We start from the raw sequence: 19,633 nt of genomic DNA on the forward strand, positions 1-19,633 counted from the left end.
TCTGCTTCTGAATATTGTGCTCGCTATAGAGTTGTGCGAGCTCGTAGTTCATCATTTGCCGCCACACATCGTTCTGCACGCCAAAGATGGTACTAAGCCGTGTTAAGCCATTTGACGTAATTTCAAGTCGATTGAGGCCATTTAAATCCATATTGAGCCGTTTTAAGGTGTTTTAAGCATTTTTTACACACATTTGAGCAGTTTTAAGGAGGTTTAGGTTATTTTAAGCCGTGTTAAGCGGTTATAAACCATTTTGAGCTTTTTCAAGCTGTTTTCAGTAATTTCGTGTCTTTTTAAACCTTTTGAAGCCGTTTTAAGTCATTTGAAGTCATGTTAAGCCGATTTAAGTTGTTGTAAGCCATGTTAAGCCGTAATAAGCCAAATGATGATGTTTTCCCGAGTAACACACATGTTATAATTGTGTATTATCAACTTATATATGGCTAGTTTTGGTCATATATCAGTTGATAATACACAATTATAACATGTGTGTTGCTGGGGTTAAGTCATTTTAACCGTTTTAAGCCATTTTTAACCGTGCTAGGCCATTTTAAGCAGTTCTAAGCCGGTAAACGTTATTTTAAGCTGTTATAAATTATTTTGGACCGTTTCAAGCTGTTTTCAGTCATTTTAAGCCAATTGAAGCTGTTTTAAGTCGTTTAGTATAGTTTAGTACACGAAACTGAAGACGGCCTTACAGTTGAGGTCGAAATACGCGTATCTGTCAAACGATACAAACTCTAGTGGTATTGAATGGTATAGCACTTAATTCGGTTTATCATCTACTCATTTTAAGCAGTTTTAGACTGTTTGGAGTCATTTTAAGTCGATTTAAACGATTTTGAGCCATGTTAGGCCGTTTTAAGCCATTTCAAGCTTATTTTTGTTAATCCAATTAAACCGTTTTAAGACGTTCTAAGACATTTTTAGTTGCTTTAAGCCATTTTATGCCGTTTCACCGGTATACGCGTGTCCATATCATCCGCGAAGCAAACAAATTGACTAGATCTGTTGAAAATCGTGCCTCAGCTGTTCAATCCGGATCTCCGCACAACACCTTCTGAATAACAGGCATGATTTTCGTAGTCTCCGGCAGGATTCAGTTGAACTTCAATGTTTGCTTGAAATCTTCACACAATTTTGCACAATTTACATCATCGGGCAAATCGTTCACAAGTGATTCGCTGCGTTCCAGTTTTTAACCTTTCTATCTCTCAAATTCTTGCTTTATGCTTTATGTTTCTTATTTTATTTTTTTGTTCTGCTGCTCTTAATCGTTCCTACATCCTGTCTTTCGACATTTTTTCATTTGAACTTTCTGATTGTTCTACCTATGGACCAAACAAATCTGCATGGTTGGTCTTTCTGGTTATTTGTATTTCCTGCTATCCATCTGAGCGCTTTTTGATATCATCTCTCTTCTAGACTTTTCTGCTTTGACTTATTGGTTTAGTTTACTTTGTGATCTTTTTTTCATTCTGATTTCTTTTTTTTTTATTTCATTATTTTTCTTGTTTTCTGGCATTTCTGTTATTTAGTCCTTTTCTATCTTCCGTTCTCTCGTTACACTGTCATTGTTTTTGTATTTTGGTCTTTAAACTTACATATTTTCCTGTGTTATAGCTTTTACGTTTTTTATGTTGTCTGCTTTCTGAAATTTCATGCTGCTTCTAACTTTTAAACTTTATACTTTCTGATCCTTATATTTACTTGCTTTTTCGCCTTAATGTGGTTTTGCCTGTCAACTGATATTTTGTGCCTCCAATATTGTGCATTGATATTGTTGGTTTCTGTTTTTTGATCTATTTTGTAATTCCTTTTGCACAAGCTAAGAAAGATTATAATTCTTAGCTTCTAACTTTTGGCATTATTATCTGTTCTTCAAATTTCGCGCAATTTTCCTGATTTATCCTTGATAAACTTCCAGACAAGTGTGTCTTAAAGTAATGAGTGACCATTTTCAATGTCAATTTGATTTGAACGGAAAACAAATACAAACGATCGCTCCAAGAACAATCACGTTATTACCCATACAACCCCCATAAAATCGGACACTTACTTGATGTACACATAGTTGTGCAGTTGATCCTCGAATGTGATCTGGTTCTCCTTGTCGGTGACGTCGATGGTACCGGTGCTGCCTCCACTGGTCGGGGCCTTGCAGTAATTGCGGCACTGATCCGCGGTACAGATCGATGTCTTCGGTGGCGGCGCACTGGTGGGCGTTTCCGGCACGATGTCCCGCAGTTTATCGTCTGAAATCGGAAAGTAGAAATTAGAAGGCGATCTTCGTACGGAGGAAGTCGCTTTGCGTCACCTTCGCAATAGTCCCGCAGCATCAGCTGTTCGTTGTCGTCGGCGTTCAACTCAATGAACACCTCGTACTCCTTCAGACGGCCGTTCATCTTCAGTGGCGGTAACCATTTGACGGTCTGTGGAAAGAAAGGCGATTATCTGTTGAGAATGAACCTGAAGCCGATTGAATCTCGATCACCTACCAGCATGTTCTTGTTGACGCTGACTTCCACGTCCCGAACGACGGAAGGCGTTCCCGGAGCGGTCGTGAAGTACTTGATCTTACTCTGCCCGCCGAGGCCCTCCGAGCCGAGCGTGTACGTTTTGACGTAGTACGCGTACTGCGTGTACGGCTTCAGCTGCGTCAAGATCTTGGTCGTTTCCTTGTCCATGTTGAAGTCGCTGATATCGTCCAGTCGCCAGCCCTCGGTGTTGCAAGCGTCTCGTCCATCGAAGAACGTCACGTTGGCGTAGGGCGCCTCGATGTAGTAGATCACGTAACCGAGAAGCATTCGGGCGTCCGACAGCTCGGTGAACGGTGCCCACTGGATGATGGCCGTTTCCGATCCGATCGACTTGAGACTGGTTTCCAGCTCGGTGATCGAGCACGCCGCCCGATCTCCGTTGTTCGACTCCAGCTGGCTCTCGTTTTCGATCTCGATGCCAGGGTTGTACTTCTTGACCGCCTTGATCCGATCCGTGCACAGCATCGGGTTGTTGAAGAAGAACAGCTTGCCTTCGCCGATCGTGACATTGTGGTCGAACAGCTCTTGCAGATTCTGGTTCTCTACTACGTACAGGCTGGAACTGGAAGATAGAATAAACGAACGTGAGTTTGACTTAGTTTTGAGGAAACGATATTAAGGAGGAATCTTACTTCGAGACTTTGTTGCCCTTGCCGTGGATGATTTTCAGCTTCTTGAGGAAACCCAGCGACAGCAGAGGGTACGAACGAACGACCTTCAGGTAGCCCTTGATCTCCGTGATGCTGCTGAGGAAGTTCTCCAGCTCTTTGACGATGTTTTCTGCGGGAAAGTGAAATAATTAAACAACTATGAAGATCGGGGATTCCAACAACAGAAGGATGGAACACGAAAGGCTGTGTTTTCATACGGCTTGTTAACGCATTAACGCCTAGTAATGTATTTTGAGATCAGAAGCCTCGAACGCCCAGGGATCTATTTTGAGATCAGTTACTTTTATGAATACAGTTATGTAAGTTTTCAGACAAAATGCATGGTTGATTTCTTCGACAAAGTTGTAACAGAGCTCGACGGCAGTCTAATCACAGGATTTTTAATTCGGATTTCTTTCACTAGGTTGCGCTGTAAGCATAGAATATTTAATTTTTTAGTTGTTTTGTCAGCAGCTCTTATCGGTTATGTTACAATAAGCGTGGTTTCCAAATAAGAAATTCATGAAAGATTGTAGCATGGATCCTGGAAGCCTGTGTGGATTCCGGGTTTCCAGGGTGAATTCTAAAATTTCAGAATGGATATTGGGATTTCAGGCAGGATAGATCATGGGATTCCAATGTACATCCTGGGTTTCGAGTGCCGATTGTAGGATTCCAGCATGGATGCTGGTATTTCAGTGTGGATTCTTTGATTCCAGTACGCATCTTGGGATCGTAGTGTAAATCGTATAGGATTTCAGTGTGGATTCTGGAACTGTGGTGTGGATTGTAGGGTGACAGCAGATCTGTCCCACTTGGGTTCAGATTGAGTACCACTTCTGGTACTGCATTTGGTCCTTTGGTATAATTGTAATCCGGGGGCAAATTGGGCGGTGTTCAGACAGACCGGACTAGATCAAATTTTAGCGTGCTAAAGATTTGCTAAAGCGTCCATCAATTCTCATGTTTTGATACAGATGTTTCCTCAAATAGAAAAGTTCCATTACAACAGGAAACAACGCAAAGATGTTGATATTCCGAAGGCCTGGGGTACGTTTTCCTGAAACTATTGAAAAACACTTGGTCCAGTTTGTCTGAACACCGACCAATTGATCACTATTTTACAACTTTTTATTGTGTTATCCTTCAGAAATCAAATATTGTTTAATGAATTTCGACAAAATATGTAAACTTTATGGACCACGGGACAAACATGCGTAGAACGGCAGTACTCTATTGATCTTTATCAGCTTATGTTATTGGCATTTCATAAATATAGTTTTATTATTAAAAAAAACACAAAATGACACGCTGGGCGAAATTGATCACCATATAACAATGCAGGTTTGAGAATAAAAAAATCCCAATCTACTAAATTTGGGTCTTCTGAATTTATAGCAAAATTAAACTTTGAAAATCTGCCTAATAAGCCTAAATGTAGGTAATTTCTGTTGAAAAAAGCACATTATTCAAGAATAAACGCTATAAAGAGCAAAAACCTATATTTGCTGTGTTGTATGATATCAAAATTTAGTTCAGTAGTTCATACTTAAGCTTACACAACGTTTTAAACAAAAAAGTTAACATGTTGACATAACATCAGTGGATTATTTGGCACCGACATTTCCAACAGTATTGTTTACACCTTCAAAAACTGTGAATATTTCTATGCAAAACTGGCCCTAAAAAAATGAAATGGTTCGAAATCATCATCAAACATCTATAAATTCTAAAACATATTATGACTTTGGTGCCAACGAAACTTTCAGCATCTTATGGGGGAAATGTTTTTTTAGTATCGATCTGATAAAATATCCCCATTGATAAATTTGCCCCCGGATTACGGTACTGTTAAAAGTACCCAAGTTTGACAGATCGCAGTACACGTTTCACGGCATTCTAGATTTTGCTCTATTACCAAAACCTGGTATTCCAGTGTGGATCCTAACAGTTCAGTATGGACCCTGGGATGCCAGTGTGAATGCTGGGACTTCAAAGTAGATACTTGGATTCCAGTGTGGATACTGATATTTGGTGATCCTAGAGTTTCAATATGGATCCTGGGAATACTGAGCGTATTCTGGGATTCCAGCGTAGAACTCGGTGCTCTAGTGTGGATTCTGATGTTTCCGTGTGGATCCAAAGTTTTCAGTGTGGATTTAGATATTCCAGTGTGGATATTAGGATTTCAGTATGGATCCTAGAAAATCAGTATAGATCATAGGATGCCAATCTGGATGCTGAGATTCCAGTGTGCATGCTGAGTTTCCAGTATGGATCCGGGTATAACAGTATGAATCCTGTGAAAGTGAAAGTTTGTAGCGTAGATCATGGGATTCCAGTGTTGATCCTGGTATTCCAGTATAGATCGTGAGACTCCAGTGTAGATCGTGGGATTCCAGTGGGGATCCTAGGATTCTAGTATGGATCCTAGATATCTAGATTGGGCCTTAGGAGTGCAGTGTGGGTACTGGGACTCCAGTGTCGATCCTGAGAATCCAGTGTGAATTTCGGTATTAAATTGTGAATCCTGGATTTCCAGTGTGGATCTTGTGATTCTAGTGTAGAACCTGAGATTTCAGTGAGGATCTTGAGATTCCAGTGTGGATCATGGGAAACGAGTGTGGATCCTGCGATTTCAGTGATTGGATTGGGACATGGATCCTTGGTTTATAAGGAAAAACCTATGATTTCAGTATGAATTCTGGGTACCTTGTGTGGGTGGGATGGATCCTGGAAATACATTGCCCAAGTAACAATTTAGATTCTAACTGTCTTTATTTATTTTTATGGTAGTTTTACCATAGATTTGCATATTCTTCTAGGTTTTATAGTGATTTTCACCCAATAGAAATGATCTTGAACCGTTTTTGGTTTTAAATACTTCTCCAAGAAATCTTTGGATACATCACATAAAACTTTTCAATAAGAACAAGTGACCTTGGCAACAGTTTTATGAAACTTTCGTACTTATCTGTGAGAAAGCGCTCGAGCGAGAGTAGGAACTATTGGCCGAGAACATCATAAATTTCTCCCCCATCAATCAACGCACAAATATGTACATTATTGATTGTAGTATTATGAATCCTTTCGTGGATTTTCGGTCTGTTCTTCACGGAAGTCGTTGTTGAACTCACGGCGTACAACTTACTAATAACGCAAACAACCAGTGGTCTTCCTACCCTTGACCATAATTGGAGCGGAGCTGGACCACTGGACAACTCCTTGTAAGGTGGACTTCTGGATGTGGTTAAACGCCCGATTGCTTTCCCTGCTCAACATCTAGGCCTTATTAAGAAGTTATCCACAGCAGGTAGTCGTTATGTAGCTTTAAATTCCATGCCGTAACAAAATCTAGCATGAACCTTTTTCTCCAAGAACGAAAAGTGTAAATAAACAAACGTCAAAATGTGCTTCTCTTGAATAAAAAGAACGAATCTTATCACGTTCTTCAAGAAGATCAGTTTGTCTTCAGTTCGCCTTAAGCCTAAGAACTCTCAAGTAATATTTGTTACGCTTGCCCGAGTTCAGCATAATTTCATCATGTTATTATGATTGTGTTGAGTAAAACTGCCGCCATGATTGTAATTATCGATGCTTTGGCAAGGGAGCCATGTTGTTCAACATTTTCGGGCACCAAATTGATAAAATTGTTTTCTAAAAATTTTGTCAAGGCGCATTGTGCGTTTCGGGTGTTTCATGCATGATATTCACGATGTAATAAGCGAGACAACCGAAACACAGGAAGGTATCGAAAAAAACAGAAAGTTATCATTACAGATGTTTTAATTTGCATTTTGTTTTATTATTGATTGATAATTTAAGAAGAAGTATTTATAAATTCGTTAGCCAAACCAACATGGTAAACATATTGTGAGTTTAACTTGTCTTGAGAACTACTTGTGGAAGGTTTATTGAAGTGTTGAGGATTGTCATAAGTGATGATTACAAGTCTAAAGAGATAATTGATAGTTGCTCTCCAGCACCGTCTCTAGTGTGGGCCACTTTAGTCTTATGAAAGGTTTATCATTGAGTTAGTGTAGGATTGTAGAATTAGTGGTTTTATTTCTAGTTTTATAGAATTGGTGTAAAAGAATACTCCAAGAATAGCATAAAATTAACTTTGCTACTTGGGTGCATCCTGGGACTCCAGTGTGGATCTAGCGATTTCAATGTGGATCCTGGGACTGGAACATGGATCTTTGTTTTCCAATTTGATTCCTAGAATGCCGATGTGAATTCTTGGATATCAGTGAAGATCTCTGGAATCAAGTATGGGTCCTGTACTTCCGGTGTGGATATTGGAATACAAGTGGGAATTTTGAGTTTCCTTGGATCCTGGGATTACAGTACAGACCCTGGATTTCTGATGTCGATTTTGTAGTTCCAGTGTGAAACGTGGGATTCCAATAAGAATATTATCATAATTATTTTGAAATACTGTGCAAATGTTGTGGAAATACTGCGAAAATAGTGCACAAATCGTTTGCAAAAAAACAAATGATACTAACAAGCCTGGATTAAAATTAAATAGGCGAATGCAATTACTACGGCTATGTCTTTGTATGTATGTATGTTTGTATGTGCAAACTAGTATGTGATATGCATGGACGTGTATGTACACATGTCACCTGTCAGCATTATTTAGTGATAATGTTTTCATAATTTTAAAACAAACCGCGTTTTGTTATTTATGTTTATGTTAACATGTTATTACTGTTACATTATGTTTGTCACAGAATTACCAGAAATCATTTGAAAGTTTTATCAACTGTCCGCAATGTATCTTGCGAGAAATCTGCCAGACTGGTCTAGATTCTTCAATGTTCATGTGAAGAATCTGTAAAGTGATCTAAAATGAATTATTGGAAGAATATGTCAAATTTTAAGGCATAGTAGGGAGCCGGATCCTATTCTTGGCACTTTTGATTCACTTCGGCACTGGGGTTTTTTGAAAGTTAATGAGCTCATATTTGGCCGCAATATGCGTGGTATTGAAGTACATCTTATTGCAAAGTTTCAGATCATTTGGCCGAGAAAAACCCCTCATGCCAAAGTGAATCATGGAGGTGCCCAAGTAGCTCTGCACCCTACAACATATTCTTTGGGAGTTCTCCCTGATTCCTTGTTACATATATTGTTATCAATTATGTCTACGGTTCTATTTTCCTAAAATTCCCACTTCAAGCTCTTGATGAAATGCTAATTTGAAAGTTTTGTTCGGCGATACATCTGAGAACCTCTCCAAAAAAACTTTAAACATATTTGTCCGAAAAAAATTACTAATTATCCTTCTAGAATTCTTACAGAAATCGTACCAAAATGTATCCACTGAAGATGCAGAGGTCGTCACCATAAGTATCGCAATATTTTATATTTAGTCTTCATCTATGTGAATAGATGGCGCTTTCAATTGTCACTGTTTCGTTCTGTATATTAGTCGATCGTGTTTGAGCCCAGAAAGACAAATACGCTAGTCGCTAGTTGATACCCTAATGAACATAATTGCAGCTCATTTTCATTAACATTTTAGTTGTTGAAGGTAATGCTTAAATCAGCATACTCTTAAAAATAATGATATTTACAGATGACGTAAAACTTATTGCAATTAGGGGGAGATCCCCCAGTACCGGACACTTAAGCCTTTAAATTCATAATTCGAAAAATATTGATTTTATGGGCTCGTGTTACTCATTTACGATAAATATTATCATTTTTATAGTGTACAAAAATAAATTTGAAAATATAAATATGAATTTTGACATTGCATTTTGATAATGAATTTCAGTAACAAATTGATTGATCATGAAAGGAGACACCCAATACCGGACACGATCTGGAAATGCCTCTAATTCTGTAAATTTGAACATCATTGAATGTGTACACTATAGGAATAGTTTATAATTATCAATTCAATGTATTTGCTACATTTACAAGAATAATTCGAGTTTTCCTTAGTTTGCAAGATGCCTATCAAAAACCTCTTTCATATATGATGAAAAATAGCACATTTTACGATGTTGTTCTGAATGTTCATTCTTCTTAATTTTGTTGCATGTGTGATACCATGATCGACGGAACCCATGAAAAATGAAAGTATTTTGAGACACTGATGCAATAATTACAAAGATAACATATAACAAATCAAGCTGTCCGAAACTGAGGGACAGGAGGTGCTTAACCAAAATTGTAATTTGTCCATTTTTAGTTCAATTATGGTACAAAATACATTCATATTATCAAATTAGGATTATGTTCGATCATGCTTGCGGGATCCTAGGTATTTTTTCATATTCAAAATATTTATTAAATAGGCTCAAAATTAAGAAAATACGTCAATTTTTAAGAGATTTTCAAACTTTTCTATTTTTTTTAAAAGGCATGCATATTTCAGGGATGTGTTATTCTACGCAAACATTAGTCTACATAATAGCTTTCTTTTCTACTAATACACCATCTTGATTGGACCATGATTTCTCAATGTTTCGACTTTGTCCGGTATTAGGTGCTGTCCGGCACTGGGGGATCTCCCCCTAATTATCATGTGACTTAAACTCAAAAATAATTAAATTTCACGTTTTAATTGATGTATTAGAAAATTTTCGTGTCTTATAACCCAGTTTTACATTACCATTAAAAAAGGTGTCAGGGTACTAAATACAAATATTCAAAGCCATGAAAGTTTGTCGTAACACTTAAATTTGAGTAAATCAGAACGTGAATTTACATGACTATCGACTTTGTTGATAGCGTCCTACGAACCGTCAAGTTTGTTTTCGAACATGGCCGCGGTAAGACGTTCTCGAGTGTATCATTTATTTAAGCGGAAGTTATTTATCAAAACATCATCATTATTAGTAATAACTTGATAAATATCTGCAAAAAATCATTTCTGGTGATTGTTGTGCTGTTTTTGCTACCGGTGCGCGAGTGGTTATTGAATACGTTGGAGATTAAATTGAGAAGATTCACAAGAAGAAAGAAAGATGCAAATCGCTTTGTATGGCACTAAAAGCTTCTTCCCATGTTGTCCTGTGATGTTGGTTTGTAAAATGTGTTGTAGTGAAGCATTTGGATGCAAGACCAAAAGAAATTACCAACAGAATAAAAGTGCAGTGTTCTTCGCGAAAACAGATATTTTGTGCATAATAGCCAGATCAATGAAGGATCTCTTGCAGTTCTATCTTGATTCGAATGGAAATTTAAATGGTTTCAAAGATCTGTTATGTGGTCGAAAATGCTGGGGCAGTTTTGCTAATACAACTCGATAGTTTGTAGCAGATATTAACGGGAGGCAGGATTCTCGTTACTGGTTATTAGTTGGTAAGTTTTTCTCTTCTCTGTTTGTACATTATAGTACATTATTTATTAATGTGACACGAAAAAAGGCTCTAGTTAGAGGGATTACACGTCATGATGTAAAAGTAAGTCTTAAATCTTACTTTTATGTCTCGGCGTGTATCTTTTTTTTTGGCTTTTCTGTGTCATGTAATTTTAAGAACGGACGTAAAATAGCGTCAATTGGTTCGCTTCTTTTATGTGCATCTTAATGAATTTAAATTTACATGATATTTTCGAAGAGTAAATAAATGCTTTCATCTTATGCAGCAGCTCGCCTAGCGCCATTGGTGACTATGATGCATTCGTCATGGTATCAAGTTGGGTTTTTGACATTCTGGGTTCAATTGATCGCGACCAACAATTTTCTTGAACCAAACAGTAGATTATGTGCAATTTGCCATAAGTTTGAGATGGAAATCCCATAGTAACTTCAATTGAAATGCGCCAGCTCATGGAACAACCAAATGAGCTGAAATTTTCCGAAAGCCTTCCTCTATTTCTAAGAATTAATCCTGGGGGTGTCCCGTGGATTTGTACAATTTGCATTTTCTCCCATACTGAGCTGGGTCAGTCTATTTTGAATCCTTACCACTAATAAAAACTTCTTCCCGTGACAACCATGAAGATGCAGATGTATACTCGGTGTTTTGTAACAATGGATGTCACACTTAGGGACGTCCGATATTACGAAGTATCGATATTTGATTCGATACGATTATCGAATCAAAGTATCGATATCACCGATATATTGATTCAAAATATCGATATATCGAAATTTCATTTGATATATTTGAATGGAGCAATATTCCTATTTCGTATAGTAGTATGGTGTTTAGGTTTCTAAGATATGAAAAAAAAATCTTTGAATATTCAAAATTATATCTATTTTGTACGACATTAAAATGAATCAGATACATTTTAGTAGAATTCTAAAGGAAATCCCTTTTTTAAATACAACAAATAAATTATATACTGAAAAATAACCTAACTTTTTAACTAATGAGAGGCTCTATATCCTCTCATTACAACTCTCATACACCTTATCAGAGAATGTCAGATCGTTAGACAATTTTTGCGTAGGCAGATTTTGCAATCAGGGGATTTTTTATCTGGGTGTGAATAAGTGTCCAGTAATTTATCGTTTCCTATCCCTCAGTTTTCGCAAGGACGTGGCCAGGACAATTCTCGACTGCTGGAGGATGCGTCAATTTTGTCTAAGAGGCAGATTTGTCCCAAATCTTTGTCTATGATAACAGACGAAAAGGAGGCGTTCTATGACTGTGCCACCTACGTATTTATTTATTTTTTTACTTTTCCATAACCTTAAGACCATGTATTTTATATTTCAGGTATTTGTGCGAATTGTTTAATGCGAAAACTTTACAATTGTTCTGTTTTACATATATTATTGGACGATATATCGAAAAGAAATATATTGAATAGGAAATATCGATACCAAAATACCGAATATCGAAAGCAAAATATCGATATTCCGATATATCGGAAATATCGGAACGTCCCTAGTCACACTAACATTATTTCCCTTCCTCGGTGACCGTAAGGACGTAGCCGGCGCCGTTATTAACATGACTAAGTTTGGAGTTCTCGAAATTATTCTTTGAAGATGGTGTGCTACTCTCAAGCTGTATCTGTTGATTCCCTGTACAATTTTAGAATTTACAATTCCGGTCATTCACGGGGTACTAACTGCGAATTGTACGGTCATCAATGCTTATGCTTACGCTAGGAGTTACTTCAAGTATTACATAAAAAAGATCATCGATTCGTACAGAAATTGGTCTAACGACGATGTCTAACAAAAAAGAAAAGGAATAAAATGTTTTATGGAGTTAACCAAACAAAAAACAAAACATTTAAAAATTGGGTAAACATGTGTTTCTAGCTTAAACTTCTTACTCAGGCAGCACATTGCATAAGTTGTGTACACCCGATTCTGTTTTTGCACGGATTTTTTTTACACGGCCGTGCAAAAAAAGTTTCCATACATTTTTTTCCGCCAAAACCTTATTTTTGCATGAAACGTCGAGAAATGGTGTTACTTTTTTTGCACGGTTTTTGAAATTTTGAACTGAAAACTTTTTTTGCACGGTACGCATCCCCCGTGCAAAAACAGAATCGGGTGTATAATGAACGATAATATGTGAAATTCATGAATGATTTATGATATTCTCGCGATAAATCGCAAGCGGGAATCGAACCATGAGCGTCGAGCTTAGAGAGCACGTGATTTACTCATACGCCCGCCCATCGACGCTGGTTTTGAAGATATTCCGATGTTGTTTGGGCGACCAACATTCTCCATATCAAATATCTTTTGCGGTCATTTTGTTTTTGGTCAATCTATCAAAAAATATGTGTACCATACAATGCCAGGTAATAAGGAGCCACTCTGAATTAATTATACAAATCGGATCAGTATTCTTGGAGAAATCTGAAAATAACGATATGGGGTTTTTTAGAGTTTTCAAGATCTTCATTTGTCCAGCGTGGTACCAGAAACATAAATGCTCATTATTCAAAGACGGCTGCACCAAATTGCTTAATTTTTTCACAACATACTTGCATTAATGTATTATTCCGAGGAGTGAAAATCTGAATAAAATAAACATTCTGTATTTTAAGATATTTAGGGAGACTTACGGCTGGCTTCGGTACCATTCGACTATTATCGGCAACCAATTTTCAAACGCCAAATACACAGTATTTTTCTATCAAAACACTCCAATGAAAATAATCAGATGATTCTTTGCTCTGTCAGCTTACCGCTGACGAAATTTCCAAGACAGAACAAACAATTTTGCCAGGCACCCACAATCCACTCTCAGCCTCACTCGTTTGCTCGGCTATATAAAAGCACTCAGAAAAAAAGGCGCGCGACCCGAAAAGGAAAAAAAAAACTTGGCTTTCTTGACGCACTGCCCAGCAGCAAGCGTCAAGGTCAAAGGATCAAAAAGAACTAACCGATCACGCCACTTTTTCACTTACTAGACCGACGCGCGACATGTTTGATCCTGCCCTGGTCGCTGGTCCCCGTAGGTGCAAGCGTCAAGGTCGAAAGATCAGACAGAACTAACCGATCGTGGCACTTTTCATTTACTCTAACTGATCACGCCACTTTTTCACTTACCAGACCGACGCGCGACATGTTTGATCGAAAGATCAAACAGAACTCCCAAGAAAGTTGGTAATTCTTCATAGGTAACGAAGTATGGTTTTCATATAAGTTATCATAAAAGTGTTTCATATGAACGATCGTATGGAAATCTAAGACGACGCATCCTCAGTTCAGCCTTTCGATCAATCAGCCACATTTATTTCAGCCTTCCGTAGGAAACCAATCGTCATTAGCTGATCACTTACCTCCACCCCGACTACGCAGCTGAATCTCCAGCGACCCGTCGATAATCTCGCATCCCTTCAGCAGCTGCGCACTCTGGATATTATCGATATTCGATCCCTCGCATCGCTTCGGACACGTTCCGGAACACTTCCGACACCAGCGCGTTTTGTTCAGTTCGGTGATCAGTTCATGATCCAGGGGACACTCCATCAGGCAGGAACCGTTGTGCGGAATAAACGGCTGGTCCGGCAGGTCCGGATTCGAGTCCAGCGAGATCGGTTTCTTCATGGCGTAGCACTCGTCACGCGTTACACACCGGGTATGGTACTTGAAAGTATTGGGGGGACACTTGGCAACGCACTGCCGTTTGCCGGCCGGGTCAATGCTCAAGTGCCGACAGACGGAGCAGGACGAGGTGTTGGGCAGGTTACATCCGCCGAGACAGGATTCGGCATCGCAACAGACCCCAGTCTTCGAACAGGCTTTCGGGCATTCCGGTGGGCAAACTGGAAAGATGAAGAAGGAAAGTGTTATGAAGATGGTCAACTATGAGTACAGGTTCGTCACTTACTGGTTTGGCAGTGATTTGCGTTCCAGCAGAGGGTTCGTTTGTGATCCTTGTTGCCTCCCCGGACCGGGGCGGCGGGACATTTTTGTTTGGATCCATTTGGTAACATGACCGCCGTCGATTCCGCCGGGCAGATTGGGCAAACGTTGTCCTTTTGATTGTCCTGTTGAGGAGAAAAATAGAAGTAGGGAGTTAGTTTTCAGTTTACGAAATAGATGTCACAGGAATATTCAATTCGATTTCGATGTCGAATCGAGATGACTGTCAAAATCAAGCTTGTAGAAATAACTACCAAGAGTTTCAGTATGTTGAATTGCTCAGTACAGAATGTACAGCTACTCTATTTGATCCTAATTGCAAAATTGATAGCTCAACAGTTTACTCGAAAATGAGATTTTAATGATTTGAAACAATTACATTAATGCCAGTGTCAGCTTATAAAAAAGGTTCCAATTCAATCTCAATTTAATTCAAGTTAGTCAGTCAATATAATCGCAGATACCACGATGATCACGTTGAAGTTCGCTCTTGTGGGAGCATTGTTCACTATTGGTTGTTCGTTGCAGGCGTCGGTAGCGGCCATCGATTCCATCCGTTCGACAAACGAGGCCACTGGTTGTCCAAACGCGCCCAATGAACTTATTCGTAAGATCTTCATCGTAACGGTCCGTATCTTCCAATAACGATATTCCTCTCAAAACCAGGAGCTTGCCCTCAGAATGAATAATTCAATTGCTGTGGACCCTGCGAGCAGCTGGGCTGTGACAAACGTGCCAGTACTGTACGTTGCTTCAGATGCCCTTCAGATTGCTTCTGCAAGGAAGGTTTTATCAGAGAACAGCACCAACCAGCCGATGGAAGTCGTGCCCGATGCATTCCGATCGAGAAGTGTCCAGTCGCTACAAAAAGTTGCAAGCGTCGAGGGATTTCCCACATGTAACGGTTAAAAACAGTTTTTTTTAATATTCAAAATTTTTTGTTTTCAATGTGTAACAAATATAGTATTCGTGTTTGGTTCAATTTTTTTTTTCATTCGAAATTTTTGAAACTAAATTCAAATTTTTTTTCATTCGAAATTTTTGAAACTAAATTCATATCGGAATCTAATCGAAATCGAATTGAAATCGAAATTGAAAGCTATGTATTCGAAACTTTGGCCATGTCCTTGCCGTTTACAGCATTAGGGGGAGATCCCCCACTACCGGACACTTAAGCCACTAAATTCATAATTCGAAAAATACTGATTTTATGGGCTCATGTTACCCATTTATGATAAATATTATCATTTTTATAGTGTACAAAAATTAATTCGAAAATATAAATATGAATTTTGACATTGCATTTTGATGATGTATTTTAGTACCAAATTGACCGATCTTGAAAGGTGGCACCCAATACCGGACACCATCTGGAAATGCCTCGAATTCTGCAAATTTGAACATCATTGAATGTGTACACTATAGGAATAGTTTATAATTATCAATTAAATGCATTTGCAACATTTACAAGAATAATTTGAGTTTTTCTTAGTTTGCAAGATGCCTATTTAAAACCTCTTTCATATATGATGAAAAATAGCACATTTTACGATGTTGTTCTGAATGTTCATTTTTCTTAACTTTATTGCATGTTTGATACCATGATCGACGGAACCCATGAAAAATGAAAGTATTTTGAGACACTGATGCAATAATTACAAAGATATCATATAACAAATCAAGCTGTCCGAAACTGAGGGACAGGAGGTGCTTAACCAAAATTGTAATTTGGCCCTATTTAGTTCAATTATGGTATAAAATACATTCATACTATCAAATTAGGATTATGTTCGATCACGCTTGCGGGATCCAAAGTATTTTTTCATATTCAAAATAATTGCTGAATAGACTCAAAATTAAGAAAATACGTCAGTTTTTTAAAGATTTTCAAACTTTTTTACTTTTTTAAAAAAGCATGCATATTTCAAGGATGTGTTATTCTACGCAAACATTAGTCTACATAATAGCTTTCTTTTCTACTAATACACCATCTTGATTGGACCATGATTTCTCAATGTTTCGACTTTGTCCGGTATTGGGTGCTGTCCGGCACTGGGGGATCTCCCCCTATAGCTAAAGAACCAATTTATGATTATGATTTCAAATGATCTCGATCGGCACTAAATCATAGAAGCACAAGCTTCACACGAGATCCAATATGGAAAGGCAACCTCCGAGAAAGCCGAAGGAATTCCAAAAATGTTCCATCTCGGCAAAGATCGTGCGGTTGCTGTTGCTGCAGCTTCCTTTTTGTTTTTCTTTCCACTTATTGTCTACAGTTTCTCGGAACTAGCACCACCAACCGTCTGACCACATAAACTTATCAAACGGCGTTGGTCGAGAGTCGATCGGACGAGCGGAGAGGTTAGACGGATGAAGGGAGGACGGTGTGTTATTGTTTTTTCTTGAATGAAACATTTCTCATTTTTTGCGCCTTTCGCTTGATCGACTGGATTTGGGAATAGCCAAAGGCAGCCGCACACCAGTTGTCGTCATCATAATGTTGGCCACCACTGACGGTAAGCTTTCTCTCCGTTCAAATATGTGTATGAAGATTGTGCTGTACAGCTTGTTTTGGATCGAATGCTGGAGATTGATGCATTCATTGATACATAGGAGGAATTTATGGGTATAAAAGTCGCATAATTCAAACTTATGTTTTATTTGGTTAGGACGTGGCCGAGGTTTCGAAACAATATCGATTTCAAAATCAATTTTGATTTGATTTCGATTCGATTTCGATTCGATTTCGATTCGATTTCGATTCGATTTCGATTCGATTTCGATTCGATTTCGATTCGATTTCGATTCGATTTCGATTCGATTTCGATTCGATTTCGATTCGATTTCGATTCGATTTCGATTCGATTTCGATTCGATTTCGATTCGATTTCGATTCGATTTCGATTCGATTTCGATTCGATTTCGATTCGATTTCGATTCAATTTCGATTCGATTTCGATTCGATTTCATGGTTTCAATTTCATGATTTTTTATTTCTTTATTTTTCGTAATTTCGATTCAATTTCGATTCAAGTTTTGTTTTATGCAATGTTGTCTTCTTCGATTTTCTTCTTTTTTCGCATTTTCTTCCTATTCTTATTGTCTCGTTTTAACTTTCCGTTAAACTTATTGTTTCGTTTTTATTTACGTTTCCTTTTTTTGTTTCCCTCTGATCATTGTGTTCACCCCTAGCTCCAATTGTCTAATTGTTTCTTCAAGTGTCGAAATTTATCTTGCCTTGCAGTACTTTTCCACTCGTGTTCGCCGATTCGATTCCAACGCATCAGCCAATTCCACGAAAACAACACGTGACTCAGCGAATCGCATTCTATCCCCGGAACGTCATGAACTTCAAAACTCACAAACAAATTAGTCACCGTCATTCCGAACCGGACCGGACGATGATGACCGATTTGGCAAGCGCCCCGATGCATCGCGGAATTGCAAACGTCGAAATTCCATTCATACGTTCAACAGCTACGGTATCTATTGGCGATGAGTCGCGCTTACACGTGTTGTTTTGGTTGGCAAATTTTTCCGCTCGTAAATGGTACCGAAAAAAATTGGCGAGAACTGTGAGAAGTCATTTTGCGCAAAACAGGCTTCAAGCAGCGGCGCAAAAATGCACTCTCGAGAGCACTGTTCGGCGACGGACGGCACTGAACGATAAAATGCCATTAATGACAAGGTGGACAACACCCAGCTCAGTTTCCGATTCGCGGAGCTGGGGGTGCTCAATTATGGTTTGGGGGTGCAGAAATCGATTAATTTTTAATCGATCATTTCTCATTTTTGCATTGATCGATTAAAATTAAAAGTTTATAGAACTCCGACATGGACTTTCGAATTTTATTCGTTTAAATAATCCCGAAAGCTGTTCAGCTAGTCTTGCTCTTCTAGACATAGAAAAATCATTCGACAGCTAAAGGTTCGATTGTAAAATAAAAAAATACTTCAATTTTCCAACATACATTGTACGAATAATCCAAAGTTATCTGTCAAATCGTACACTTCAGGTTAATTATCAGAACCCCAAATCTGAAAGACTTCCTGTAAGAAATGGTGTTCCTCAAGGCAGCATTTTGGGACCAATATTCTACCAAATTTTCACATCTGAAATATCTGAATTTCCTCAGGGATGTCAAAAATCTTTGTTTGCGGAAGACACAGGCCTCTCCGCCAAAGGACGAAGCTTGCGTGTCATCTGTAGTCGATTGCAAAAAAGTTTGGATATTTGTTCTTCATACTTGCAAAAATGGAAGATTTCTCCTAATGCTTCTGAAACTCAACTAATAATATTCCCTCATAAACCAAAAGCTCTTCATTTGAAACCTTCAAGTAGACATGTTGTCACGATGAGAGGGCTTCGAATAAATTGGTCTGATAAATTAGCTTACAAAAATCACATTGAAGGCATCCAAGCCAAATGTAACAAATATGTAAAAGGTCTTTATCCCCTTATTAATAGAAAATCCAAACTTTGTCTTAAGAACTTTAGATTTTGTGAAAATATAAAAACGAAGAACAATTTCAGAAACTTGCTAGTAAAACATTATCGATTGGACATTGATCGACTTCTACTATCCGAAAAAATAATCGAACATCCCTATCCCGAACTCGGAACTGGACGTCTCACAATGTCTGCCAGGGTAGTGGTGACAGCGGTGCCAAGAAGGAGAAAGGAACCCCGAAAAGTTGCTAACCATCATCGTCGACCAGTGCCAACCAGAAACCGCCTGTCCGATCACTGACCATCGACCATTATTGGGGACGGACCAGAGTAAATGCAGAGGTGCAGAAGTGCAGCAGCTCAATGCAAAAACACGTTGAGTAGGTCGCGTATCGCGATCTCGCCGCCACGCTTTGCTAGAGAGTGAATGTAGTTCACTGCAGAAGTGCAGTGCGTTGATTCCGATGATTCCGATTTCTCTTGACTTTTACACTGATTTTGAAGGTCTCTCCCGGGACGGACCTTGGTGGTCCCTATGCCTTACTAAAGGGATAAGTATGGATAGATGTCTTGAAATCTGAATTTTAATTCGTTTTTCGACTAATTGGAAATATTTCTCTGTTGTTTAAAATTACCCAATCTATTAACTATCGTATTGAATACAAGAATATTTATAAAGATT

At 38.4% G+C, this 19,633-nt stretch overlaps 1 protein-coding gene across 5 annotated transcripts in view; it reads right to left on the reverse strand.

Moving 5' to 3' along the window:
* The window catches only part of LOC5574210 (insulin-like receptor), a 255,669-nt gene that overhangs the window by 31,877 nt on the left and 204,159 nt on the right, over nucleotides 1-19,633 (reverse strand). For all 5 annotated transcript variants that reach the window (XM_021851493.1, XM_021851492.1, XM_021851491.1 and 2 more), the window contains 6 exons: nucleotides 14,464-14,623; nucleotides 13,913-14,398; nucleotides 3,173-3,320; nucleotides 2,499-3,102; nucleotides 2,318-2,432; nucleotides 2,060-2,255 (listed from right to left, as the gene is read on the reverse strand). In XM_021851493.1, coding sequence (XP_021707185.1) covers nucleotides 2,060-2,255; nucleotides 2,318-2,432; nucleotides 2,499-3,102; nucleotides 3,173-3,320; nucleotides 13,913-14,398; nucleotides 14,464-14,623 — 1,709 coding nt within the window. The remainder of the gene's footprint in view (nucleotides 1-2,059; nucleotides 2,256-2,317; nucleotides 2,433-2,498; nucleotides 3,103-3,172; nucleotides 3,321-13,912; nucleotides 14,399-14,463; nucleotides 14,624-19,633) is intronic.

The sequence above is a fragment of the Aedes aegypti genome, chromosome 3, assembly GCF_002204515.2.
Source record: "Aedes aegypti strain LVP_AGWG chromosome 3, AaegL5.0 Primary Assembly, whole genome shotgun sequence".
NCBI lineage: Eukaryota > Metazoa > Arthropoda > Insecta > Diptera > Culicidae > Aedes > Aedes aegypti.